Genomic DNA, 26662 nt, shown 5'->3' with positions numbered 1-26662 from the left:
TACTTAATTCAAGAATTATGTTTACTAACAAGTAACTGAATTTCTCTACATGTAAGTTTGAGATGTCAGAAATTGTCCATCATGCTTCAATTAGATGTTTAATAAATTATGTGATTTTTGATTGGATGTCTACAGTTCATTCAAGAGCTATTTCCAGAACTTCAAAGTGAGGAATTTTCAATAAAAGGATTAAAACTTCCCTCTCAACCAAAGAACTCGTTAAGATTGCCATTGGGTCAGAAAAAAAGACCAACAGTTTGTGGCAAATTTAATGACTCCCTGATTAAACTGGTGGTTGCCATGAAGAGGTATGTTTACTATTTCTTAATTAGAAGTTCAGCCTCTGTGATTTGTGTGTCTTCATTGCGCAATCATTCCTTGCAATAGATCTCTTGTACTTAAAAGTCCTAAGAGTTAAAACTGATGAATTAAAATACTTGCAGCTCTTGTTTCCTGGATTTTAATCAGAGGGTGTGATGTTCCCTCTTTTGCTAGATTTACTTCAGAACAAAGTTATGGTAAATTTGGAAATGGTCTAGTATTTTTTGTTGATTTCTAGAACATGAAAAAAGTTTTGCCTCTTTTTGAACTTTTTCCAACTTTTCTTCTCTTTCCCAAATTTGTGGAGCTTGATTTTAGAATCTAGAATCCATGAATTTTATCTATTTCTCTGTCACTTGCAAGCATGGCCATACTTGCAGTAGTTCTAAACGTTTCTCTTTCCTTTCAGTTGTAACCCGTTCTTTGTGAGGTGTATTAAGCCAAACAGTACAAAGGTATACCATTCTTGAGCTTAATAATTGTGATGAACTTTTCCTTTGTTGCTCTGTCATTACAATGAAGCATTTCTTATGATACTAATCTGCGAACATTGGTATTCCAGGCACCAGGAAAATTTGAAATTCCTCTTGTTGTTGAGCAACTAAGATATTGTGGGATTGTGGAAACTGTCAAGATCCGAAAAGCTGGCTATCCAATCAGATATGGATATGCAGATTTTATTAAAAGGTATGAGTGCAAGGTGCCTGGTAATATTGATGCATTAAATACTGTGATATTCTTGAGAACTAAAACCTAATTTGAGGTCAGAGATATTGTCAACATGCTCAATATTGTTTTGTATCACCATATCACCATTGGAGGTTCATGTAGGCAATTTGTTTGTTTTTGTGCTCAATATGAAGCAAATGGTGACAGGAATGTGAGCCTGGAGTGTGACATTGAATCTGATTCTGAATCTGGTTCAAGTAGGGAACTTTAATGTCTTATGTGTGACATATTGCTTAGTACAACTACTTCTTAAAATAGCTGCATTGTTTTGGCCTTAACAATGGCTTCCCTACAGAAAACTGAAGAAAGGGGTGGTTTATGAAATATTACTAGAAGGTTGGTAAAGCTCCCAACCTTGATAACATGTATGCATTAATTTTTTTAAAGGTATCAGTGCATATCCTCCCATGTTGATCTGAGTAGTCCAAATCAAAAAGAAAATGTGTCCCAACTTCTGAAACTTCTAGACAAGATTGAACCTGAGAGCTTCCAGTTTGGAAAAACAAAGGTAATTAAAAATAGGAAGGGTTAGTTTAAATTCATTATTTCTGACAAATTGATATAGAGAGTGGAATAAAAGATAGAGAAAGGAATATTCTTGAAATGAGCTTGGGTATTCCCTAGAACCCATCTGGCATTCTTGTACTTGTATCTATGTTTAATATGTATACTTTCATACGCAGGTTTTTCTCAAAGAGGATCTTCATGGAGCTCTAGAAGAGGCCAGAATGGCTAAGCTCAACCGTATGGCCATCGTCATTCAAGCACGGGTATGATTGACTTTTCAAACTATAGAATATATGTACAGTTTTATCTTTGTTTGTGTAAACTCTTTACACCCCAACATTGATATTGATATTCTCCACACTGCTTCTTTTTACAATTCCTCTGGTACTGACAAGGAGAATTTGTTTGAAAAGACAGGAGCTTCCTAAATTGGTGATCATTTCCTTTATTCTCATAACCTTTACATATGATTCAAGGGTGATTCTGTGAGGAGAAATTAGAAGCCAGTCACTCCTAATAGTTAAAGGGTTGAAGGGGGTATATAAGGAGACATGTAAAGTAGCACTTTTTTCGTTTTGAATTTAATTAAAAATAAATTTTAATTATCATTTTCTGTAGGATATGATGTTGTTTCTCCTCTAAGCATGAATTTAGTTTGCAGTCAGTGCACTGATTTGAACTCATTTGTATCATTCATTTTTTTTAGATGCGTGGATATTACCTCAATAACAGATACCTTAAAATGAAGAAGGCTGCAATTGTTATTCAAAGTAATACACGTCGCATTTTAGAAAGGTATGATGAATTGGTTGCACTTTCCGAAACAGTTCTTTTCTACTGTATCCAGGCATAAGGTTTTTTGTGTTTTTTGAATAATTATCTATTTCCTCATATATGCTTTTTACCATCATGGTTGTTATTTTAATTGAGATTTATATGTGTAAGCTATGGAGCTGTTTTATCAGATTTGGTGGTGTGACATACAGTGGCTAATCTCCATAACCTTTCAGTGTAGGCTCTTTGATTTTTCCTGTATATGTATATTTTGTTCCAGATGGCTGTTTATTTTTCAATCCAATTTGGTTCTGTTATATTAGAAAAGGAACTGATAAAGAGGAATAATGATGCAAGTGGAAGAAGATGTAAACTATATATTTTTACAGCAGAGCTCGCAGAGCATAGCCCCATAATTATACAAAATAGTAGTAACCCATCAAGCCTAAAAAATTTGGGCGTACGACCGTATGACCATACAAGGTGCTACTTTTAACATGCATGGTCAACTGTACCGCAGGCATGCCAACGCCACGGCTTTGTTCAGTAATCGGGTTCTAGTCCTGGCTGGGGCAAGGCATTGTGTCCTTGAGATGTGCAGGGGAAAAAAAAAAATGCAAGCTCTGCTTTTAGGCTTGGCTAAATCTAGATATTAGAAATCCTTGCATTGGAAAAACTGAAGTTAAAAAAAACAAGAAAAGAAAACTTCACTTATCATCATAAAAAAAAAACTTTGTGTAACTTATTATTGTTCAACCCCTGGCTTGACATAAAATTGTTTTTAATGGATAGGATTCTATTGGAGAGCCAGGGTACAATTTTGAATTATAAAGTTCATAGTAAGCTCGCCTTTTAGTCCTAATGATTTGACAGGTGTGACCAGCTGTTCACCTTACATAAGAAAATTCATCTTGATTATTTTTGTCTCTGCTTAGTCATGTTTAGTTTTCTGGGGCAAGTTGTTTAAAGGATTATTTAGCTAACCAAGGGTTAGCCAATACATTTCGTAGTTAGTTTTGTAGCTCTGCAGACAGTTCTAATTGTGTTTTCCTTCAGTTCCATTTCATGCTAAGGTAAAACCTCTGAAAAAGTAAGCTCTAATATATGTATTATTTCAAGAGAAATCAAGGACAAGTTAAACTTTTAATCCTGGATTATTGTGAACTGCCTTTGAAAGAAGTGGCCCTATATATTGGCCTTTTGACTGATGAATAGCATCGTCTCATACTTGTCCTTGTTCCTTCTTTTATCATGCAGAAATAAATATTTAAAGGCAAGAAAAGGATTCATCCTTCTCCAGGCAATTTATAGGATGCAGAGACATAGACGAGCTTTCTTGAAGGTCAGTTACTCAGTCTTAAAGATATTACAGTAAAAAAGAAAATATTTTTATTATCTGTATATTTGAATTTTGTATTGGTGGGGCTAGTAATTTTTTGGTGGAGATGCATACAGTGTATACATTTTCTCATTCCAGTGATAGTGAGAACACACATGTATTGGTTATCAACATACTCTGTATGCAATATATTTTCAGTCTGAAAACAAAAAATACTGGGCTCTATGTGAGTTACAGTAGGTAGAATCTATAGGGTTAGTAACCTTCTCTGCATCATATATTAGGAAATAAAATGAATTTGTGCCAAACAACAATTACATGCAATGTATACAGTCATGTAAGAAGCCAATTTAAGTAAGCCAATGACTCTATTTCATCACATACTGTTCAAGTTTTCATTTTAGCAAGTGGTCTTAACATTTTTCATTAACTTGCAATTTCCAGATTGCATGAAAGATATAACCTACAACTGTAGCAATCACACCTTATTTGCTGCACACAGAAGCATGAAAATTTACATTAGTCTGGAACATTCATTATGTCTTTAAAAGCTACTCTAATTTATTGAAGAAGTGTTTATTATGATTTTGTTATGAATGCATTAAATTTCAGTAGTTATTAATACATTTGTGAGATCATCTAAATTATTGTTTTGATGTGATGTAGCATGTTGAGATTTACAAAGTGCAATAAGATGAAAGGCTAAATGGTTAAAAGAGAATTATCCAATGTGAAAGGAACCTGTTTATGAGTTCATGATGGAGAATTCATTTTTTTTTTGGTAGTGCGTTTATAGTTTACAGCAGCTACTATAAATAAACCAGTATGCTAGATTTAAAATATAGATACATTCTTATACATATAAATGATAAAGATGCATTCTTTCAACATTTATCTAACTGATCTCCTAGATATTATTGTGAAAATAATATTTATGTCTACTTTTTTTGATACAGTGTATGATATGGTTATGTTATACAGTATTGTTAGTTGATACCTTTACTTGCTCAGTGGTGTTCAGAGCTTCATCCTCACTCATTGGATTCAAAACTGCTTTTCCAAAAGTTATTCTGTCTCCAAGATTTTCAATCTGGTGTGTATTCATGGATTCCCTTTCAGACAATATTAATGAATTATTCATGTATGTAACCAAAAATGCAAGTATAGAAAAAATTGTCTATTTAAATCAAATTATTAGAATTTTGTGTGGTCTATGATCATCACATAGCAAATATTTGTAAATATTTGTCATCACACCACCACTTGACCTACTCCTGGAAAATGTCCATCAGTTTTAGCCAAAAGAGTTCAAATGAATATCAAATTATTTGACACCACTTTTTTTCAATACTCACTAAAATCTGTTTAAACATGCACCTGATGATCAAAGCTGTGGGAAATTTTTTTATGAGTAAAAAGGTTTGCTAGCTTGGATTTCTTTCAAGTAATCACTTCTTTAAAGTGCTTTGGACAAGAGCTTGCTGGAGAAATCTCATTTACATGTGATCTGTGAGTGCATATGTAGAAGGAATCATGCTATTTGGACATGGTGGTTGCATTCGTGACCCACACTTGGACTGTTAATCCTGAACAGGTATACCCCTCATCTTTAAATATGATCAACTCATTTAAATTATTAGTAAGAGTTCATTTTTGAACTGGTTTGTAGGTTGGAATTTTCATTTGGCAGATTGACCAATAAGTTATTTCTGTCCAATACATTGTAATACCAATACATTCTATACCAATACATTGTCAAGCAAGAAGATGACGAGAAGATTGGAAATTGTTAACAACAGGATATTGTGTGAATAACTATAAATGTTTAGAACATATGGACGTGTAGGGTAAAATTTGGGGCAAAGTGTGCAGTGAATCAATTTTTGTATTTTTGAGGTGAAAGTCAGTGAAGGTACACTATTGATTGTATTTGCATGACCAGATTTTTCCAGAGGATGTGTGGAGGGAAAATATTTTTGTTAGTGTAATGGCCTTTGATAAAGTTTCATGTTCATTTTAGTTACTCTCTGTAAGGGTATTTATCCACAGTAGGTATGACTATGTTCAAGACTCATTATTTTAGCTCCTTTAGTTACTGTTACAGGCAGCGCAAGGAGTTATAATTGTCATGATATCCAAACTGACAACAACACTACGCCATTTTTTTAATTAGAAAATTTATCTCTTGATCGAATGAGGATTATGCAGAACGGAAAGTTCGACAGGTGTTGTTGAGAGGAATCATCTCATGATAACAAAGTGGTGCACTTATGTGTCGTGGGAAAATTTTTGAGGTGTTCTATAAACTGTAATGAAATATGTTAATTTTTATAACATCATTGTTATTTGACTTCTGTAATCAATGATTGTGTTGAGGTCAGTCATTTTAGCTAAATAATGTCGTAATGTACGAAGCACATTTTTTGGCGTCTTATTTTGAAGTGAAAGATTTTTTTTGTCTTAACTTAAGTATTGGCCAAAGGACACTCTGTGACCTCCTTTTTAACGGCTGCTCTTTCTGTTTTAAAAAAGTGATTTTTATTGAGAGTTAAGTACAAGCGGACAGCATTATCTAAGAGAATTTCTAGAAGAAAGGGAGTATGTTGTGGTCAAAAGACATGATTAGAATATTTTAAGATACAAGTAGTTCATATTGGCCTTATTTTTAGAAACAATTTTCCTTTGATAACGCTTTTTCAAACGATATAATACATGATTCAAAACATGTATTCCACTATTACTCAATTAATCTGCTGATTTTTTGGCGGGGTTTCTCACTAATAACTTAAGATGTAATGTCTTGATTCTTTCAAAATACAGAGAGGAAAATGATTAACTTTTTCTGTAATTATTTGGTACCGTGCAGATACATAAAAGAATGTGAAAAAGAATATTTAGTTTCCTTGTTTATACAGTAGATGAGAGCTCCTGCAGATTCTACCGACTGTTTCGCAAGTAGGTTAACGCTTTCGTAAGTTGTAGTTGTGAAATTTGAATGTCTCGAAATTTCATGTAGTGTATCGGAATAAATATCGAATGAAATACGATGTCAGGAATATCACCCCCGTTTAAAACAGAAATTGTTTGATATTTTACCGTGTGTTGTTAAGAGAATAATATTGACAGGCTGGCTAGCTGACACATATTTTGAATAAAATTTCATGCAGTTGCAAATTACTTTCAATTAGCATATGAGAGTCATAATCTATTGTTTCAAATGACTTCATCTGTTGAAATAGCTCTGTATTGTTGTAAATAGCCACTAGTGTTTTCTGACGCTTGGCGGAAAGAACGTAAAGTATGCAGCGGCCAGTATGTTGTTAAAAGTCAAGGTTGTGTTTTATCGGTGGAGGCAAACCTATAGGGACCAATTCATTGATTATCAGAGGAACGCAAACTTGTTGGGTTGAGGTTAAACAAAAGAATACATACATGAATGCTGAAGTAAGTAAAACTTATAATTTTGTGATGAATGCATGCAGTGTATGATATTAGGTCGCACATAATCTTCAGGTTAATTTTTGAGAAGCTGAATATTCTAACTCTGTAAATTAAATTCGTAGATGTTAAGCGTGGCTTTGTTCTTTAAACTGGCACGAAAATTCTGCGGGTTTTTAAATTCTGAACCATAATTTAAATATTTGTAAACTGACAAGTCGCCAGTTTCTGGTGGTTAATGTAAACAAACCTCCCGTTTAGACATTCAAAGAAGGCATGAAATGCAGGTGATGTATTTAGTATGAAAAAAAATAGCTGGATTTGTCGCCTCTTTGTCTACAACCTTGGTGAAGGAACAGAGTTTATCTTACAGGATACAAGTGCCTGAATTTTAATTCAGTCATGCATTTCGCGGAATTTTTGTAGAACATTCTCTCGATTAACACATGAGTGAGAATTTCAAATGCTTGTTTTTTATAAATTTACTGCTTGTTATCATCATCTCTTGTAATTGGGGCTAAACAGTGTAAAGAGTAATAATTTTTTTCTGGTGATTTCCATGGGTCAAGTTATATGCAGTAAATTGCGATTGATTTAAACCAGTTGTTTTAATTGTAACACTTCAGATATAAGTATGAATTGTCTTGTTCTCGTTTGTGTAACGAGCTAACATAAACACTTTCAAAATTAGTTTCGAGCAGAGATTAAAGTCTCTACTCTTTGGCGTACACTTTACGTTTTATTAAACCCAGTGCTGGTATCTCTAGTTTTCTGTGATCAGACACTGCGAAGTTTACAACCTATGAAAAACTCCTACGGTTTCCTTTTGAAACAAGATTTTGATATCCACATTACATGTTGAGTCCGTTTACCATGTTGTTTGATTAGTTCGTTTGTTTATTTATCTTCTGTTATAATAAGGATTAATCCTAGATGCATTTAATGTGTTGACTTTTTGCTGGGACTTATGTTATTAATAGATTAGTGTAATTAATCAGATGTTAGATAAACTTTTATAAAATAATGAATAACTTTACTTGGATATCCATCCATACCGAGTATCTGTTCTGAATGAGAGCATTATAAACCCATAGACAAATGTGTTCACCGTGGTTTCGTGGATAAATGAACGATTAATCGTTTGTCTCACAATGCAGGATTAGGCTAATCAATTGTATTGATCGCGACGTATCGACTGCTGAACTGCAATTCTTCTACATAACGAGACAAACGATTTAACGATCACTTGTCGGTATTAAACCAAATACTTGTAGAACATAGTTGTAGACAATGCGGGTTTTCTTCATGACGCGGGTGGCTAAAATCGGTGTCGTGGAGCGCAAGGTGCGACGAGAAAGCAAAGAGAAAGAGAGAAAGTCGATCGCTTCCCATCACCTCTCCGGCCTTGCATAGTAGCATAATTTTGTAAATAATAACTCTGAATTACGCTAAAATCATTTGACTGATCTTCGTTATGATGTTTGAATGTGTCCTCTCCTTACTGCAGAGAGGGCTACTTTGAATAGATTACACCTCAATTATTCCATCTCCTATTTGTTTGCCATAGTCCCTCATTTCTGGCAAATTTCCTTTTGGTTTTTACAGCAGCAGAATGAGAGACGCCAGAAAGAGAAGGCAAGAGACAAGCAGCATTTTCTCAGACAAGCGCCGCGCACTCAGTCAGCCCCTCCAGACTCCCCGGCACCTCCAGCTGCAGTAGCTCCCCAAACTGTGGAAACGGTGGATACAAAACATGTTCCAGAAGTGGTGGTTTGTATCGTTGTTCTTTTCTGCTTCTAACTTACTCCAGCAAACTCCTGTCTTACTTTTATCATGTCATGTTTTTATCTCATCCCACCAAACTCTTGTTTTAATATTTCTGTCCATGATTTGTGCTTTGGAATGTTACGAGGTGGCTCCGTATAATGACTGACTCTTTGAGAAATCGAGTGGGGGGGGGGGGGGAGGGGAAGAGCAGTGGATGGAGGTGCCTTTGGTTGTACCTTATGAAGTTTTAAGCTAGCTTAGCTGTTCCTGTCTGAGGAATTATTGAATTAATGGCTGTTTGAAAAGGTCATGTATTTTTATGCCAGTGTTAACAATAATGTAGGATATGCTAACTGCTTAGCATTTGTTTTATTAATGGTAAGCTATTACCACCTATTCGTAGGAAATTGAGAAACAAATCGCAACAGACGTCACTCATCTTGAGATTCCAGCAGATTTGGCACTGGTTTTTGCCAGTATCCAAGGTTAGTGTGTTGTCCTTGTTCTGATTCGCCGATATGATTATTTTCCTTTTGCCCCACGATCAACATGTTCACATTATTTCGTGTACTTGCGAAATTAGGCTGGACCTTGACCCATGGATCGTCAGTTCATGAAAATAGAGGAGGCATAATTAAACACGATTATGCAACGTCAAAGTTACCAGAAAATATCAACGACTTTCTCTTCTCAAAGTTTGCTCAAGAGAACTTCCAGGTAAGTTTTCTATCTATATTTCCTTCTGATTTACCTCTATTTCGGGCCCTCGATAAATGTAGTGTTGCAGATGCTGATTGATTTTGTTTTTTTTTCCATGTGATGATATGGTTTCCTTTTTTCACTAATTCGACTTTTTCTAAATTCCCTTAATTAAATTACAAAGAAACGCAAAAGATAGCTGACTCACTGAAGGGCAGACTGGTTGTAAATATGATTAAAGCTAGTGCGGGTCGTTGTGACTCGGTAGTTAGCACCACCACAGCGGACGTCATCTTCAGAGTCACTGCGCTCACACCTACAATAGACCTTTTTGAGGTGCAGTCGTGGGAGTTCTTGCTTTCCACCCTGTGGTCCTGGTTCCCGTCCTTGTCCCAAGGGTTTTTCGCCGTCCTTTTCGGTTTACAGCCTTTACAAAAGCAATTTGTCAAAACTCCAATTTAACCTGGAAAAAGAGGACGAGGAAAGCAATTAGTAGTTGTGCACTCTTTACGAACGATTCTTCCCATAATTGTTGTTGTCACGTTGTGTTGTTAGAGTGAACATCAATGGCGAATGGTAAGGTCCCCCCTAAGAACCAGCTTGTTGCCTGTCAAGTATTCCGACAGTGTCATGGCCATAGGACTCTTTCAGCTGGTAAGAAGTTATTTTTTTTTATCTGCAAAGTGGAGCTAACTACGATAACACTGCATCATTTCTTGAGGTGTAGATTCACATGTATGGCTCTATTTTTACTTATTCTCATATCTTTCCCTCAAATAAATAGTTTTCTCCTCATTAAAAATGGAGCTGTTTGTTTAATTGTCTAGAAAGTATATTCTCCTGCTGCTAAGTTTGAGCCACAGATGGCTATTATATATAACTTGTTTAGGTTGGTGAAAATATTTTCATCTCCCCCTTTCCGCGGAAAGAATTGGACCCTCTTCCACTACACTTCCTTCACCTGTAAGTGCAAAAACTGAAAGGTTTCTCGTCTGCTTTTCCTCTTACTTGTTGCAGGTCATGCGATTCATGGACGATAAATCTATAACAGATACAAAGGAATTTGCTGTTGGAAACTACCTTGTACAAATGGTAAGTGATTTTCAGAAACACAACCGGTTAGACAGTGGTAGATTCATCCCAAGAAGCTCAAAGTATTCATACTCAGCATTAGAAACTTCAACCATGAAGTATGCGGTTCAATACGAGTTTATGCCCTCTATTAACGTCAAATTCTTTTTGTTTCTCAAATTATGTACATCTGAACCCCGGTAACTCGAATTGCCAAGGGAAATTGAAACTACTTTGAGTTATCGGGATTTCGAGTTTGAGGGGGTTTTGAACAAAAAGACCAGAAGCACTTGAATAAAAAGGTTTTGTGCGTATACATGTTTAATGTAAGATTTCTAGAAATGTAAGAGCATAAAAATGACAAAACAAAAGAAGACAAAACAAGAGCATGAAAACCGCAAGTACTATAAAGTAGCTGCTCTTCAGAATGTTAAGCGCTAAATCTCTCTTTAACATTTGTTGAAAAATCTATTCACATAATTGATTTGAAAAATAGTCCTTCATAAGTCCCTGGCGTTTGCAGCCATTCTGTGGCAGTTAGAGTTACACAGCTTCTCAATGCCCGGCGGACTCAAAGTCAAGAAACTGACGAAGGGATGCAAGTGCCATACGCAGTGAATTTTGAGGGGAAGAGGAAACATGTTTTTGTTCTCAAGAATGAACTGGGCACGATTTACAAGTAATGACAAACAAGAGATCGATTCCAGATTACGCGCCATTATTTCTCTTCGCCGGGAAGAACTTTCAAAACTGTTTGTTTACGGACATACAAACGCGTGATATCGACAAAGGTCAATTTGTCATAATATATAAATGAGATTAAATGTTATCTTCCGATGCAAAATGTTATGGTTCATTGGTCCGTAAAAGTGAAAATCGGGTTTCGAGTTATAGGGGTTTAAATTACAGCAAGTATATGAGGCAAATCCAAGGGAAATCGGGTTTGCTTCGAGTTAGCAAGGAATTCGGGTTACTGAGGGTTCTAGTTATCGGGGTTCAAATGTACAATCTTTTGTTGTTTATGTAGGGCATTTTTAAACCTGAACTTCGCGAAGAGATGTACTGCCATCTTTGTAACCAGACTTGGGGGAACACTTCTGATACGAGCAACGAACGAGGCTGGCTTCTCTTTGCATTGTTTCTCTGCTGTTTTGCACCGTCCACCAGACTCTACAAGCCTTTACTCAAGTAAGCAAAGGCTTTATGATATCAGTGTTCAAGGGTGTGGTCAGCGGCTAATACATCGTGATTTTGATCTAAATGTTGAGGGCGACTCACTCGGTGTTCATGTCTGTGACCGTGTTGGTAGTGCTGTTAATGCTTCATGTTGATATCCTTGAGACCTGTTAATGCTGTCAAAAGTTTTCTATCTACTTTGACTTTAAACTGGATATTTCAATGTTGGAATTTGCTTGAAACTTGTGCTTTAATTTCTAATCAACTGCTTTCCTGTTTTTGTTTCAGGTACATTTCGGATCAAGCTTTCAACGGCTATAAAAGTTATTGTCAACATAAATTGTTGTGTTGGGATATGAATGGGTCTCCTGTGGCACGATCACATCCGCCTTCCATGTTGGAGTGGCAAGCGGCAAAGATGAGAGTCAACATGGCTGCCGAGTGTCATTTTCCTGACGGTATGAAACACTCAGCTATTAGCAGCAGTATTTTGAACACAGGGTGGAAAAATTTATACTTAAATGTTTACACTATCAAGTTTTCCTTAGTGGTTTAGATGCAGAAATTTAAAAAAAAGTTTGTTTCTCGAGGGCGAAATTTGTCAGTGTATGAAGCTTTTTAAGGGCTTTCGTTTAGACAATTTTGAAGGACTTTAGGGAAATTCTATTCCACAAGTGTGGTTGAGTAGTTTCCCCCTCTAATCTATTATAGCAGATAAGTTATCCGTAAGTGGTGCCTTTAACAGAGATAACTTTTTGGTGTTAATGTGTTTTATGAGTGTGTAGGTGGAAGTGAAGGAACAGTGTATTCTTTTGTCTTGTTAAGATTGAATTTGAAATAATGAAAACGGATAAATGTTTCATCCTCCTTTTTCAGGAGAGAGAAGGACGGCAGAAGTTGAATCTTGCACAACTGGAGAAGACCTGGCAAAATTGATATTACAAGACAGGTGAGCCAGGTTGAATTCAGTATAACTTCTCAGTATTTTAAATTCATTCATATATCACTCGTTACTCGTTTATGGACTAAGCGAGCAGTCTTTATCTTTTGCTCTGCACTCCCAACTTAACTTTATTGAAAGTCATCTCGATAAGTTGGTATTTTGCCACCCGAACTTATTCTCTCCACTCTTAATCGGTGTTTTTTCGTAGAAAGAAAAAAAAAATCAGAATAGTATGACCGAAATATCGTGAATGTAATGTGTTAATGTGTTTGTTTTCAGAGGTATTGAAGATGCGAAGGGTTGGACTGTTGATTTGGAGACAAGTAACTGGCATTGTACTCTGGCTGGCAAGGATTATATTTTTGATCTTGTTTCCGAACTGGAATACCCACCAGCCTTTCCTTTGTCTCGATCCTCATCTCTTCTTACTGTTAAACCAGGCAGCAATATTCCTCCAGGTCAGCTGGAGACATTATCCAAGTAAGTAGTAATTTGTCAATTGCCATTACAAGCTCGATTCTGTTTAGTGGTGTTGTTTCCTTTGTTTGCCCTCTCGTGTGTTTATTGAATTATACTTTGAATTGTTTTTTTTTTGTACGGGATCACACTACATTCCTTCGGTCCGTCGGTCACTTTGTGCGTTCCCTGTACGTGTAATTCCTCATTCGTTTCTTGTTTCATTCGTGTGCACGTGTACATTCTCTCTCTGTCCAACCATGATATTCTCTGTTCTCTTCACAGCCTTCACATGCCGCAAGCTCGTGGAAAAAGCGTCGCAGAAATTGCCCACAAATTCACGGTTGTGGAGCAGCAGCCACCTTCAGCGCCGGTACACATACAACGAGAAGATGCGTTGAGTGCAGCTACATCAGTAAGGATTGCAAGTGCTAATTACCAAGGACCGGTAGAAGACAATCTTGTACAAAGGACGAGATTGGGAAGCAGCTCTCCTCGTGTCGAATCAGCCCCATCTCCTCCCCTTCCAAATGCGTTCGTACCACCACCCCCTCCACCCCCACCCGCATTTGTGCCACCACCACCACCCCCACCACCACCGGTTGCTCCACCGACCGAGCAGGTGGTTCTTAGACGTAAGGTAACGAAAAAGGATAGCAAAGACAAGAAGAAAAGGGAAAGTGGTCTGTCTATGGCTGAAGTTATGGCAAAGGCGAAGAAAATGCGTGAGACTCGTGAACGTGTGTTGTCAACAGGAAGCAGTACATCAGCCACCAAAGAAATCAGTGAAGATCCTTTTGAATCTGCAATGCAAGCCCGGGCGGTGCAACTTAAGTGCAGAAAGCCGGAGATGCAGTCAGCTCCTCGCCAGGAGGAAGACAGTGAACTGATGAGAGAGATGAAACGGAAGGCACAGAGAGCTAGTCGGGCTTTTGTAGAAACCGAGAAAGGTCCACTTCCGTCATCCGACGACAATGTCTTTGTCCTTGACATAAATGGTGGAAGACCCACAACGGACACTGTTTCTATTTCTAGCAGGGAGGGAGGTGACAATGACTCAGTGCATTCGCTGGAAACTGGAGTTCGATTGGAGTCGCCTAAACAGGTGAAAGACTTTGTAGACAGTTTATTCGACCCTGTGCTCTCACAAGGAGTAGAGGGTTTATCAAATGAGACGGCATTACAAGGAGCCATGAAAGGCGGCGGAGGTGTGAACCAGCCAAACAACACTGCAACAGCTAATGGTGGTACATCATCAGGATCAACAGCACCTGCTGTGAATGGACAGGCTCACAGTCAAGGGAATGGATTTAGTGTACATCCAACCGCCCAGGCTCCAGGAAATGGTTACCCAGGAATGATGCAAACAAATGGTTTCCCAGGAATGATGGGTATGCCTACCATGTACTACGGAATACCACAAGCAAATGGCCCCTTGGGTATGCCACAGGCCAACGGGTCCCTGGCTATGCCTCAAGCGAATGGCCCCGTGGGTATGCCACAGGCCAATGGGTCCCTGGCTATGCCTCAGGCGAATGTGCCACTCTTGGTTCCCCAAGCGAGTGGCGGGCCTGTGTTGGGTGGTCCATTATTCCAACCCAACATGGAAACGGCAATGCTGGCAGCTCAGCAGCAAGTTCTTATTGAGCGCCTGATCGCGCAGCAAGCACTCTTGCAACAACAGCAAACGGTAGCCTCTCAGAAGCAGCAGGAGCAGCTTATGATGCTCGCCAAACAGCAGCAGTCTCAGTTGGAGCAGATGCAGTCCTTTCTTGCTGCTTCAAATCAGCCTACACATCAACAGTTAGAGGAACAAACAGTTGACGGCCCTGCACCTCCTTCCGTTGGCGCTGCTACAAATGGCTATGCAGCGAGCCACATGGATGGGACCGTGGCTGATGTCCCTTTACCTCCGCCTGAATTTTCGGACGTTGGGCACTTGTTGCCTCCTCCAGCGTACGCCGTTCCTTCACCTCAGGTGCCCGTCCCAGCACGTACGTCATCGCTTCCTCCACCACCACCACTATCCACTTGTGAGGAACGATCCTCGTCTTCTGAGGAGTTTCCAGCGCCACCTCCAGCCATTTCTGAAAGCACAGTTGAGAATCTTGACTCCCCGGAGAGACCGGGGCTTAAGAGGCGAAGCACTGATAAGGTAGCGCTGGCTATAGCTGCCTTAGAGGGGAAGTCAGGAGGGGAAGAACTCCGCTCTCCTGGACCGGCGTCTCCTGTCAAACATGGGGAGAGTTTTACTTTTTCCAGCGAATCCTCCCCCCGAAGGGAGAGTGCTGCCAAAGAAAGACCAGACTTTCACAAACGAGCTTCTTCGTCGCTAAATTTTGTTGTATTGTCTGACAGAAACAACGTTACGGCTCTACATCCAAGGTGTACTGGACCGTATCTTTCATATAGTCATGTCAAGTGGAAATTCAACATTCGCAAAGAGGTGAGTTAACAGCAGTCGATCGAAATCTTGTTTACATGCTTAGAGCCGTGATAGATCTGACGAGCGGTGGCGTAATTTTATGTTCTCTTTCCATTTTAGGTTTTCACGGCAGACGAGAAGTTGGACAATAATCTCAAGCAGCGGCTGATATTTCTACAGGTATGTACGAATATTTCGCTCGTGTGTACCCTAGCTTATCAGCGTTGAGAAGCTTATATTGATGGATACGCTTTTTAAGTATTTCGTTAACTTTTGTTTAAATTCATTTTTCAGTGAACCAGGAGATTGCAAAAGCTTTCTAAGTCGCACATTTAGTTCGTGTTCCTAGAGAAAAGGGCAAAGTTCTACCAATTTCGAATAACCTTTTCAAAATTCTGGCCCGAAAACAGGCTAAAGGGGGGTACAAGTAGGGCTGGACGGAAAATTGTTTTCTTATCCAATTTACTCTCTGATTTATTTTCAGATACTTCGCGATTCGTACTCAAATTGCTGCTGTAAAATGTCACAAGAGGATTGCAAACGGATGCAGCTTTTATTACGTAAGTTTAATAATAAGCACACTAAATACTTGGGATTAGCTGAATTGCTTCGTCTCCTCATAAACAGACCATGGTTCGTCGCATCCTCTCATCCAGCACTTCGTGATCGGGAACCCAGAGTGCTGAATATTTGCGCTTTGCGTCTTCGTTCGTCTTAGCAGTACTTATTTCCAGGACCCTTCGAACACCGACAAGATCCTCATCCTTTATTGACAGGCTTATAACATGACATGCGTTCTGTGTGCTGCTAGGGTCAGAAATATGGTGACTTTGAAGCTCAATTACCGCCAGGAACTGACCAACAAATGACATTCTCGACACGAAAAAAACAAAACAAAACAAAAGCAAAAAAAATACAAAAAGCCAGTTAATTGAAGCTCTCTCGTCGTAAAAAGAGAGGAAGATTTTACTCATCCTGTTTGGACTGTGGAACAATGAACAAGTTTGAACCCTCTTCGAAAAGTTTAAACTCAAACTTTCAAGAGCGAAATCTGAAGCCCTAGGGTTCAATGCCACGCTGAAGACTCAGGTTTTTGCCTTTGTATGACGCTCAGGAAAACACAAATGAGAATTAATTTTGTTAAGAAATCCTTTTCACTTGCGCCGTTTGATTCGTTATAGAAAAATATGGCATCACACCGGAGAGGCCTCACTCAAGTACTCCAGTGGAGGACATCATTATCGAGGCTGCCAGACAGCTGCCCCTCTATTTCAGCCGGTTCTTTGTTGTTAAGGTAGTTATTCTATGTCATTTAATCAGAGCTCACACTGCAGAGCGGTATTTGAATGATGGATTATTGTTTTATTTTAGGGTCAGAATGAATTGCCAGATGTGCATTACTTAGCTGTGTCTGAACACGGTGTCAAATTGGTAAAAAGAGAGAAAATAACTGATGAACTGGAAGTCATGAGAAACATCCCGTAAGTTGCTTTGTAATTCCTTTCTTTAAGACACTTTTTAATCTTTAATTTGGAGTATTTCACGCGAAGGCTTTAACTTTCGATAATATTCGGAACAGTTTTTAAATCCCTTAATAACGTCCCGTTTTACTATGATTAGTTCTCATAACTTTTAATTTGTTTTAACTTGACGACATAAAGGATAGTGAATTAATTTCCAGAGGAAGAGACCCTTCTCTAATATTGCAGCTGAAAAATCTTACCGTTATAATATCAATTTTTCTCTGAAATCTACATAGAACGGTGCATGACAAAAATTTTAGGGGTAACTTCAGCTCAAAAGCTAATGCGACAATTTCAAAAGATCTTGCTTCATATTTTAAGCTGAACGCGCGAAGGTTATAGATCTGTAATAAGTCTTGGGGAAGGTCCTCAGAAACGTCTGTGTTGAAACTCCCAATCTTTGAAGCTGAGATTTTAAGGTTCTTCTCACCAGGTACACGGAGTTGGTCAAGCTAAAGGTCCTTAAGGATAAACTGACCTTGACGCTCACAAAGGAAGTTAAAGTCGTTGTCCATACAGAAAGGGTAAGTTGACTTTTGTTCAATTAATTCCACACAGTTCGTCGCGTTCTAAACGAATGTATAGATTGATTTTTTGGAAGTACTGATCAATTAGTTGTTTATTTGACAGGCGGCAGAGGCAAAGCACATTATTGACACATACCTCAGACATTTGGAAAAGGTAGACGTTTCTTGTGCGATATACTTAAAAAGTCCTGAGTACTGTTTTTGGATCTGCTGTAATAGATATTCTTGTTGTGGTAGTTGAAATACTCGTTATGGATTTCGTTTCTCAAAAGAGAGAACAAAGAGATTTTTCACGGTATGAGGTCTCATGCATGCGTTCAAGGGTACAAGTGGTTGATAACGTTAATGATAAAAGTTGGATTTCCCCCTTCCCCATTTGATGTTGCTTAAATGCTAGTGTAACGCTTCTCCCTTTAGTTTGGTCTTCATTCTTATTCATATTTCTTCGCAAACGTAACGCTTTGAAAAACTGCATAGTTCTTCAGCGAAATTATGAAAAAATTTTCTTGATTTTCAGGAAGTGCAGTATGTCCGTGCGCTTTATGATCACGTGAGCCCCGAGCCTGCTCTTCTCAACTTCAAGAAGGGTGACGTCATAAAGATTGTGCGTAAAGATGATATGGAGGAGGGTTGGGTCTATGGTGTGTTCAACAACCAAGCCGGCTATTTTCCTGCCGATTTCGTCACACACATTCAAGAGGTATTGTGCAATTAGACCACTCTTTACTGCATTAATTTTTCTCGAACTTTCTTTTGCGTATAACTATCTATGGAGGTTCTCATTACTGTTCCAAGAACAGAGTGCATTTTAAATGAGTTTCGTAAAACCTAAACCAAAGTAATCAGAGGGGCCAGTCAGAACCAAGGATTTGTTAAAACACGCAAACCCTCTAAAGCATGTGAAAACGCTATTGGTCATGGTCTACTTCGCTCTTTAAATCTGCCTGGCTGAAGTGCTGTAAAAATGAGCAAAACATATTTAACGTTTAAATGTACTCAAAAGAAGTTTGGTATTTTTTATAGCACCATAACCCTCGACAAAATGTCATAAATTTTCTTTTGAGAAACTTCTTAAATAAGCCTTTCGTCTAACCTGAACGATCCGACTCTTGTTCCTCTCTTTTTTTCTCCTACTATCTCTCTTCTTATCTTGCTCTTCTAAGATATTTAAGCCCAGGCGCAATGGAATGGTACTCATTGCACTCGACAGGCATCGTTCTCATCCAGGATACATCTCTAATCTTCTACCTGCATCTTCTTCTTATCAACTTTCAGTATGTGCTCTGTATTCTCTTTATTATTCTGTAAAACACTATATGCTGTGATTTAAAAATCGTCAACCTATTCTTTGACGCACAACACTTCCGAGCGTCTTGGGAAAAGCTCCAGGAACTTTTCATTCAAAGTATAATGGCATTGACTCAAACAAAATTTTGTCTGGTTACATTAATGGGTAGGTGTTTCTGAATGTGGGTGCCTCGTCCCTCCTCTTCTCTCTAATACATTTTTGGATAACCGATCACTGCAATCTCAGTTGTATTCTATCTAATATCTTGGAATTGCTCACCTGGGCTCAGATAAACTGCTGAGAAGCCTCCTCGCTGGTAAACCTATTGAATGGATTTAGCGAGTCCACAGTGGAGGTCGGCGATGTGGCTTTTTTAAACAGTTTTTTCCTCTTTTTATACATTTTACCATTACTGAGGTAATGAAAATTGTTTGATAGAGCGGGGTTTTCCTTACAAAAGGAGTTCTTCGAATTTGGTTTCCCTCTTACAACTAAAACGTCCCTTCGATGTCAAAATTTCACCCGATTTCACTTGCATTTAAGTTCAGGTGACAGTACTAAACTTTCCTGAAAATATAAAACTGAAATTTAAAGTGAAGTATGTGGAATTCAAGTTTGCTATTTTCAAACTCCAGGACCCTCAGGCAGTAGCGTCAGCTCGCCCCGCCACCATGGTGAAGGCGGCTTCCATGGGAAGTTTACTGAATATAGATCCTGACGGGCCAATGACTGGAGAGATGCGTCCAAGGACTGGTAGTGTCAAATCTACCAAGTCTGACAAGTCAGAATATAACTCCGATAAACATTCCATGATGGAGTTTGCCATGCAATACTTCAGACATGGAAGGTAAGGACTTTCACTTGGTCGTTTGAAAGACCTGTCCACGCGAATTTGGATTCCTCCAAAAGAGTAAAATTTAATGTGGTTTGATTTTGTGTTGCTTTTCAACAGAGAGGCTGTTGTGCGAGCAGAGGATGGAACTATCCGAGGTACAATCAAGGTGCGAGGAACGCTGGGAAAATCATCCAAAGGTTGGTACGCATGGCAGTCGGCTGGTAGCACGCTGAGTAGTCGGCTGCGGTGTCATGTCACCGGAAGTAAGCCTTACCAGCAAATGCTATTGTTCTCAATGGGAAAGAACACTATAACGTGCATTGCAAGTTAACTTAGAAAAAAACATTTATTCGGCGATGCTTATAAATGCCATTTATCCCATTTCTTTTTCAAATTTCTTTTCCATTTAATTGTTCAATTGTTCAATTGTTTACTTTTCTATCTACGCTTCCTCATACAGCAAGTCATAAGAAAGACAAGGAGGAGTGGTCGTGGAGTGGTCTCGCTGAACTTGTCAAATACAGCAGAGTAAGTTGGTTTTCATATCACTTCTACAAACCAGCTTAAGTATATTTTTAACTTGTCTACGATAACTGCTTGTGATTCGTTCCAAGGCACTGTTGGCGCTGTTACCACTGGTGACTTTTGCGCCATTAATGACATGTTTTCCTGCTCTAATTGTTCATTACATATTTTCCCGCCTTTGCACTGCCACTTGTTTTCCCGCGCTTTCAGTTACTTTTCCCTTTATACTGCTGGACAGTCGTTTCGCAGGCGTAGCTAGCAGTTGTAACTTAAGAGCTCTTTATTGTTACGAGCACGTCTCCTCGTGCCTAAAATTAGTAACATGCTTTTTCCGCCTTTGAAATGCTTGCAATTTTTCAACGCGAACTGTTGTTAAGGTGACGTCCAGGCTCTGTTTGCATTCCCGGCGCGTTTTTCCATGTTCTCCCTTCCTTTCACTGCTGGTGTGTTTTCTAGTTCTTAATCTTAGTTAAGTGTTTCCCCGCCTTCGCATTGCTTCAAAGTTTTCTCACGCTTACCTTTTGTTCGTGTTATCATTCTTTTTGTCTAGGTGCCCATCCAAGCATCCCTTATACCACGAGAATCCCCGCAGATAAATAAATTAGCCGTGGAAACTTTCCAAAGTAAGTACCTTGCTGGACAAAATTTCCTTTACCAGGTCCTGTAATTGTCACTTCAGTCGATTTGCTATTACAAATCAACGATAAATCTTCTTGTTGTTTTACATGTTTCTGTTATGGTTTTCTTGCAGCGATTATGAAATTCATGGGAGATTTACCTTTGTCCAAACATCAAAAGGAAACCGAGCTTGTGTTTAACTTGCTTAAAGTTAGTATAAAAGTTTCCTGCTTTTAATCTGAATAAAACACATAGCTGTGTTATCGTCAGTCTTGGCTCCCTTTTTCCCTTGATTTAAAGAGTTTGGAGACAAAAACATAACCTAGTTATGGCGTATCTCTTCGGAGACCTGGAATATTTCTGCGTTTGGCTCTTCGTAGGTGTCACTTGATTAAACACATAACGGGTTTTATCTAAACTAGGAACGCGATCCGGGGAATAGGAGTCTGGGGCCAAAAGTAGAGTACGGATGACTTCGTCTGGTCGTCTCGATCTTATTTTGGCCTCCAAATGTATTCATGTGTGTTGAAGAGACAATTATAGTTTTCTAGATTGCTTCTGTTTTCTCAATATTACACATTTATTTTCTCTTAGACCTGTCGTGAAATTCCTGCATTAAGAGACGAAGTTTATTGTCAGCTGATCAAGCAAGTCACCAGTAACAAGAGTCCCAAAGCGTAAGTGATCGTGGCAGCCATTAACGTTTTTTTCGACAGGGGAGCTTTGTTCGCACGCTGTCCATAGCTTTCGCCCTTTCGAATCGAAACACCTTGCATTTCGATATGTTTTGTCTGAGGCTCTTATGCCAGTTCAAAAACCTGAGGTGATTTCCTTGTTTTGTTTCGATTTGATTACGAAATCTCATTCTGCTTTTCTTCTTTTGTAGGGAAAGTGCAAGTCGAGGGTGGCGGCTAATGATTATTATCACAGCTTACATTGAGTGTTCAGATGTTTTCAAGCCTTTCCTGGTTACGTTCTTACAGAGTACTGCTAGTGATCCTAAGAGAGAGTTCCACGGTATGTGTATATATTTTTTCTTTTTTTTAGTTCTAAAAGCTTGTGACATTTGAACCTAACCGAATCACTTCACCGCGCAAGCTTCTGACGATCTTCGACGCGTGAAACAACGAAAGAAGAATGCCAGAGTTAAACCATGCATGCATCATAACAATGCGTCTTTTCGCCACAATTTTAAGTTTCCCTTTGCTAGCCAGTAATTGGATTGTCATGACTTTATCAAGGATCTTTTGAGAACCTGCAGATTTGATAAAGTAAAATTATTTTTTTGCTTTTTAAGGTGCTGCAGCTACTTGCGAGATGAACCTGATGAAGACGTTTAAGTATGGTGGACGAAAGAGTCCCCCCAGCAAGGAGGAATTGAATCAGCTTGTGGTAAGTTTGATTATTATTTTAATAATACTTTACTGTAATACTTTATTAAGTATTTATTATTATTTTTTAGAAACAATGCATTGATGTATTTTCTTTCTTGCTAAGGAATAAACCTTTTCCATTATACTACCGTTTGATAATGTCAAAATTATATGACTTCGACATTTTATTATTTTCATTATGTTTTGTTGTTTAACTCGTAGCAAGGGCGGCAAACCAAGCGTCAGGTTTTCATTATTCCTGGAGGAACGCGAATGCTGAAAGTCCAAACCAGTTCAGTAAGTAGTTATCTCATCTATTTCTGAGACGAGCTTTTTATTTGATTCCTCTGTAACCTGATTTGTCTGTCTTCACTTAGACTGGTTTTGACGTCATCAAGGAGATGTGCGTTGACATGGATTTAACATCAGAGGTCCACTACAAGGAGTATGGACTGTTCAGCTACATAGAAGGACGTAAGGGCCTTTATTGCTTCTGAGAGTGTTTTAAAATGAAACAAAACTGCCTTGCACTGAATGCAGCGCAAATGAGTGCCAGAGCACTGGATTGAAATCTGGTTTTCTTAGGTTCAAATCCTTCACTCTTTCACTCAGTTGAAACTGTTTCTCGAGAGACGCGAGTTCAACTAATCGTGATTTTATTGCTTAACTAATACAGTGTGATTGCATAAAAATAATCGCCCTAAAACTATTAAGTAATTCGCAAGTATTGTTATACACGTTTCCCGAAATTAGGCCAAGTTTAATTTTCTTTCTCTTGTTTGTGATTATTCAAGAAACTAGTGCCGCTCTCTTAATCAGAGATTAAAAAAAAAAAACCAGTACCACTTGTGATTTTCCAAGTCTCAGGCTCTTTATATGTGTTTCCTCTGAGTTCCTTTTCGCTTGTCAAGAATTTTCATCTTTTCGTACGAGCTGTTTTTGATTACCTTTTTTCCGGGTTGATGACACACACACAGAGTCTTAAAGCGTTCCATTTTCACACTCCCTTTTGTTTTCCCAGCAGAGAACTTGATGCTGCCGGTCCAAACTACAGATTACATAATGGATGTAGTCAGTTCCATGGAGAGACAAGGGATCGCTTACAGTCTGTGCTTCCGCCGTGTTTTATGGCTACAAGGCCTGAGACTGGATAATGAGCTGCTGGTTAGCATCATCTACCATCAGGTACAACCAGTCATACAGGTTTCAAAACCTTTACAGTTGCTGAGATTACCTAGAATGTTTTTGTCCCGTGCTTGTGGCAAGACGAAAAGACATATTTCTCGTGCTTAAGTTTTGACTGTGTGGTCTCTTTGCAGGTATTGCCAGACTACATGGCGGGTTATCTGATAGGAACACACAGTCGATCCTTTGGCGATGCACAGGTAACGTTTCAGAATTCTATGTCTTTATATCACCTCCCTTGTTCTGAACTGTTTCTTGTCTTTTTTATCAGCAGATATCTTAATTAAATAAGCTTACCGCTTTTGCCTTCCAGTCACAATTCGACTTTAGATTCATGGCAGGCAGGCAGGCAGACGGGCACGCAGGCAGTTTTGCTGATGTTCTCTTCGATAGCATGTACCGTCCTTATCCTGATAATTAACCGTTTGCATTTGTCTTCAGTTTCAGAATCTTATTGCTGAACTTGGAGCGCTTCAGTATCGAGCCCGTGATAAATCAATCCTTCATTCGAACCAGTAAGACCTTATTGACTTGGCACTGCATTCTGTAAGAGTTAACACTTTGGTCCAAAGCAACCCTCAGTTTACTGAACCTGTAATCTGTAACTTGTTTGTTTTTATTCAGTTCAGAAGTACAGACTCTTATACCAAGGGGAATGTTAGAGAGACTACGGCCTCAACAGTGGATAATTCTTATACAAGATCACTTCAGGAGCTGTCACAAAATGACCCCTTATCAAGCTCGCCGGACATTCCTTGGTACGTACTTGGACAGAATTGTTGGAAATCATTTTGTGATAGAACAGTTTTCGACAACGCGTTGAAGCGGTTAATGAAAAGAAAAGCTAATATCATCGTTATCCAACGGGAGCCAAGTGAAAATCTGCAAACCTCTTAAAGCCCGGGAAAAAGCGAGTGATCGACACGCGATTGGTATTAGTTTTTACATGTAATTGGTTAAGAGAGTGGCATAAGCTTTTTTACCAATCACAGAGTTAAGTTTATCAAAACCAAAGCAATCCCGGATGACGTGCGACTCTCAATGTGATTGAACAACTGGTTATACTGAGGTCCAGAAACAGTACGGAACGACAACCAAAACAATGAATTATGATTTGAACAAGACTCGAGCATATTTTGAAGCTTGCATACCCCATCTATTGTGACTGAAATTATGCATGATAGAGTCATATCTTGAAGTACACTATTGTTTTCGGGCTGCCTTATTCTGTATGTGAATGCTTGTTTTCACTATTTTTCTCGCTGTCACCTAAGCCTACAAGAACACATTAGTTCGATGATGAGAAAAGCATTACATTTTCCTTGCAGAAACTGTCACTAGGTGGCCATATTTTGGATCAACTTTCTTTGAAGTTAAGGTAAGTCTCAAATGGTACAGTACAGGTTGATTTAAATGTGTGGGAGCTACCCTTAGTGTGTAGGGATAATCTCAAGTTCAGTTCCTCTGGCCGTTGAAATAAGGAATGTTTCACATAAGCTTGAAGCGTTCATTGATCAATCGTCAGTGTCGCTTTGTACAAGTTCGATTATAGTTCCTCGAAGACACGTTTTGTTTATTTATTTATTTATACGACACCTCTGTTTTATTGCATTAAGAGAGATCGCTTACCGAGATTTCTGTGTTTTTTTCTGGTCGTTTGTGTTTGTTTTCCTTGTATCATTTTTGAGTGCAATTCTATCTTTCACTGATTTTTACTGTTGTTTCAATGTTGGTTTTTAGAAATGCAGCAACCCAGCTGTTTCCGGTGATTGTATCGTGGCAGTCAATAGAACTGGAGTTCATTTCTTGAGTCAAAATACGATGGTAAGTGAGAAACTTGTAGTAATGTAAATTAGAGATATTTTTTTAAATACGACATTTATCCAGTATCACCATCCACTTTAAGAAGCAACAAAACCGCAAAGGCACATGAGTAGTGAGTGATGGAGAAGATTGTTGCGGATTGTAAGTGACAAAAACGACCACAAAATATTGGTGCAGTTAGAAAGAAAACATCACTAACACGAGACGAACAAACGTAAAAGGAGCGTAAAGACAATTAATAAAGATTATTTAGGATCGACCTAAAAAGCGTGGGCTGTATTTTCCATGGTACCCCAACCTAGGCATCACTCCCTTGAGTATGTTTAAAATGTAACTCTCATCTTAACGACTTATCCAGAATCTTCCTGGCAGTTTCAAGCTAGTGTCTTTGTTCTGTCACGCGTGTCACGCGTCTAGCGTTACCACACAGTTAAGCATTGTAGCAAGGTATCATGGTATTGATTTTCCATGTGATTTAGGGATTGTCATTGTATTGTCGTGCTCGCTGGTGAAAACCCTTTCTCGTTTCACTGTTCTGATCCTTTGGACCCTGATCCATAAGTTTGCTCACCGTAACAAAAGAGACGTAAATCCTTCATCAGTCAGTGTAACCAGATTTATTCGAAGTAAATTTTCGCGGTGAAACGAGAAAGGGTTTTCACCAGCGAGCACGACAATTCAATGACAATCCCTAAATCACATGGAAAATCAATACCATGATACCTTGCTACAATGCTAAACTGTGTGGTAACGCTAGACGCGTGACACGCGTGACAGAACAGTCTTTGTTTCACACCTCGTTCGCCTACTTCTATTATCAACTTTGTATACCTGATTTCTTCCTGATTTATTTCAGCAAACGATGCTGAGCGAGCCATTTGTTAGTATTATCTCCACGCGGCTTTTAATCTCGGACAAAAAGAGACAGTTCTTGGATCTTAAAATTGGAAATACTATGATGCAGAAAGTAACCCGCATGGAAACAACTCAGGTAATGAGACGACCAAAGCTTGCTTGTCATCAATAAGGTGTTAAGTTCGTGGGTTTGTTAGCATCCGGCGTAGCCAATCAGTGACGTTAGTTTATTGTATCGCATCACACCCATCGCAAGTTGAAGTATGAACAATACTGCATGCAGCTGCTCAAAACGATAGTCAGAAGGGTCAATCATTCATTGAGTTGTGCTCTCGGCTTTCGCGTGATCGAGGGTCAAAGTTGCTAGTATTCGGATAGCTAGGTACCACAATTTGGAGAAAGTGTCTGGATTCCCTCTTAGACCTTCAGAGATAGCATCTGAAGAAATAGGTATAAAAAAATGA

The 26662-nt window shown here is 38.7% G+C and overlaps 2 protein-coding genes across 5 annotated transcripts in view; one reads left to right on the top strand and one right to left on the bottom strand.

Annotated features, from left to right (window-relative positions):
• The window catches only part of LOC149039319 (uncharacterized), a 167393-nt gene that overhangs the window by 66932 nt on the left and 73799 nt on the right, over positions 1-26662 (bottom strand). The gene's annotated exons all lie outside the window — the stretch shown is intronic.
• Positions 1-26662, top strand: part of LOC113664619 (unconventional myosin-XV) — a 42925-nt gene that overhangs the window by 14248 nt on the left and 2015 nt on the right. For 3 of the 4 annotated variants that reach the window (XM_089185248.1, XM_027180242.2, XM_027180244.2), the window contains exons 19-59: positions 136-308; positions 731-776; positions 884-1008; positions 1438-1558; positions 1734-1820; positions 2264-2352; positions 3589-3673; positions 8714-8878; positions 9279-9360; positions 9459-9592; positions 10130-10228; positions 10592-10666; positions 11673-11833; positions 12110-12279; positions 12698-12770; positions 13044-13244; positions 13506-15666; positions 15766-15825; positions 16130-16205; positions 16827-16939; positions 17017-17126; positions 17602-17692; positions 17799-17849; positions 18213-18395; positions 19619-19830; positions 19936-20015; positions 20279-20346; positions 20894-20966; positions 21095-21171; positions 21556-21638; positions 21848-21978; positions 22259-22353; positions 22557-22631; positions 22712-22808; positions 23356-23519; positions 23654-23719; positions 23961-24034; positions 24144-24277; positions 24848-24897; positions 25260-25343; positions 26200-26334. In XM_089185248.1, the coding sequence (XP_089041374.1) occupies positions 136-308; positions 731-776; positions 884-1008; positions 1438-1558; positions 1734-1820; positions 2264-2352; positions 3589-3673; positions 8714-8878; positions 9279-9360; positions 9459-9592; positions 10130-10228; positions 10592-10666; positions 11673-11833; positions 12110-12279; positions 12698-12770; positions 13044-13244; positions 13506-15666; positions 15766-15825; positions 16130-16205; positions 16827-16939; positions 17017-17126; positions 17602-17692; positions 17799-17849; positions 18213-18395; positions 19619-19830; positions 19936-20015; positions 20279-20346; positions 20894-20966; positions 21095-21171; positions 21556-21638; positions 21848-21978; positions 22259-22353; positions 22557-22631; positions 22712-22808; positions 23356-23519; positions 23654-23719; positions 23961-24034; positions 24144-24277; positions 24848-24897; positions 25260-25343; positions 26200-26334 (6429 nt within the window). The remainder of the gene's footprint in view (positions 1-135; positions 309-730; positions 777-883; positions 1009-1437; positions 1559-1733; positions 1821-2263; positions 2353-3588; positions 3674-8713; positions 8879-9278; positions 9361-9458; positions 9593-10129; positions 10229-10591; positions 10667-11672; positions 11834-12109; positions 12280-12697; positions 12771-13043; positions 13245-13505; positions 15667-15765; positions 15826-16129; positions 16206-16826; positions 16940-17016; positions 17127-17601; positions 17693-17798; positions 17850-18212; positions 18396-19618; positions 19831-19935; positions 20016-20278; positions 20347-20893; positions 20967-21094; positions 21172-21555; positions 21639-21847; positions 21979-22258; positions 22354-22556; positions 22632-22711; positions 22809-23355; positions 23520-23653; positions 23720-23960; positions 24035-24143; positions 24278-24847; positions 24898-25259; positions 25344-26199; positions 26335-26662) is intronic. The other variant, XM_027180243.2, reaches the window with a different exon arrangement.

Source organism: Pocillopora damicornis, chromosome 10 (assembly GCF_964200805.1).
Source record: "Pocillopora damicornis chromosome 10, jaPocDami1.2, whole genome shotgun sequence".
Classification (NCBI taxonomy): Eukaryota; Metazoa; Cnidaria; class Anthozoa; order Scleractinia; family Pocilloporidae; genus Pocillopora; species Pocillopora damicornis.
Note: the sequence above shows the minus strand (reverse complement) of the source record. Positions and strands in the feature narration are given on the sequence as shown.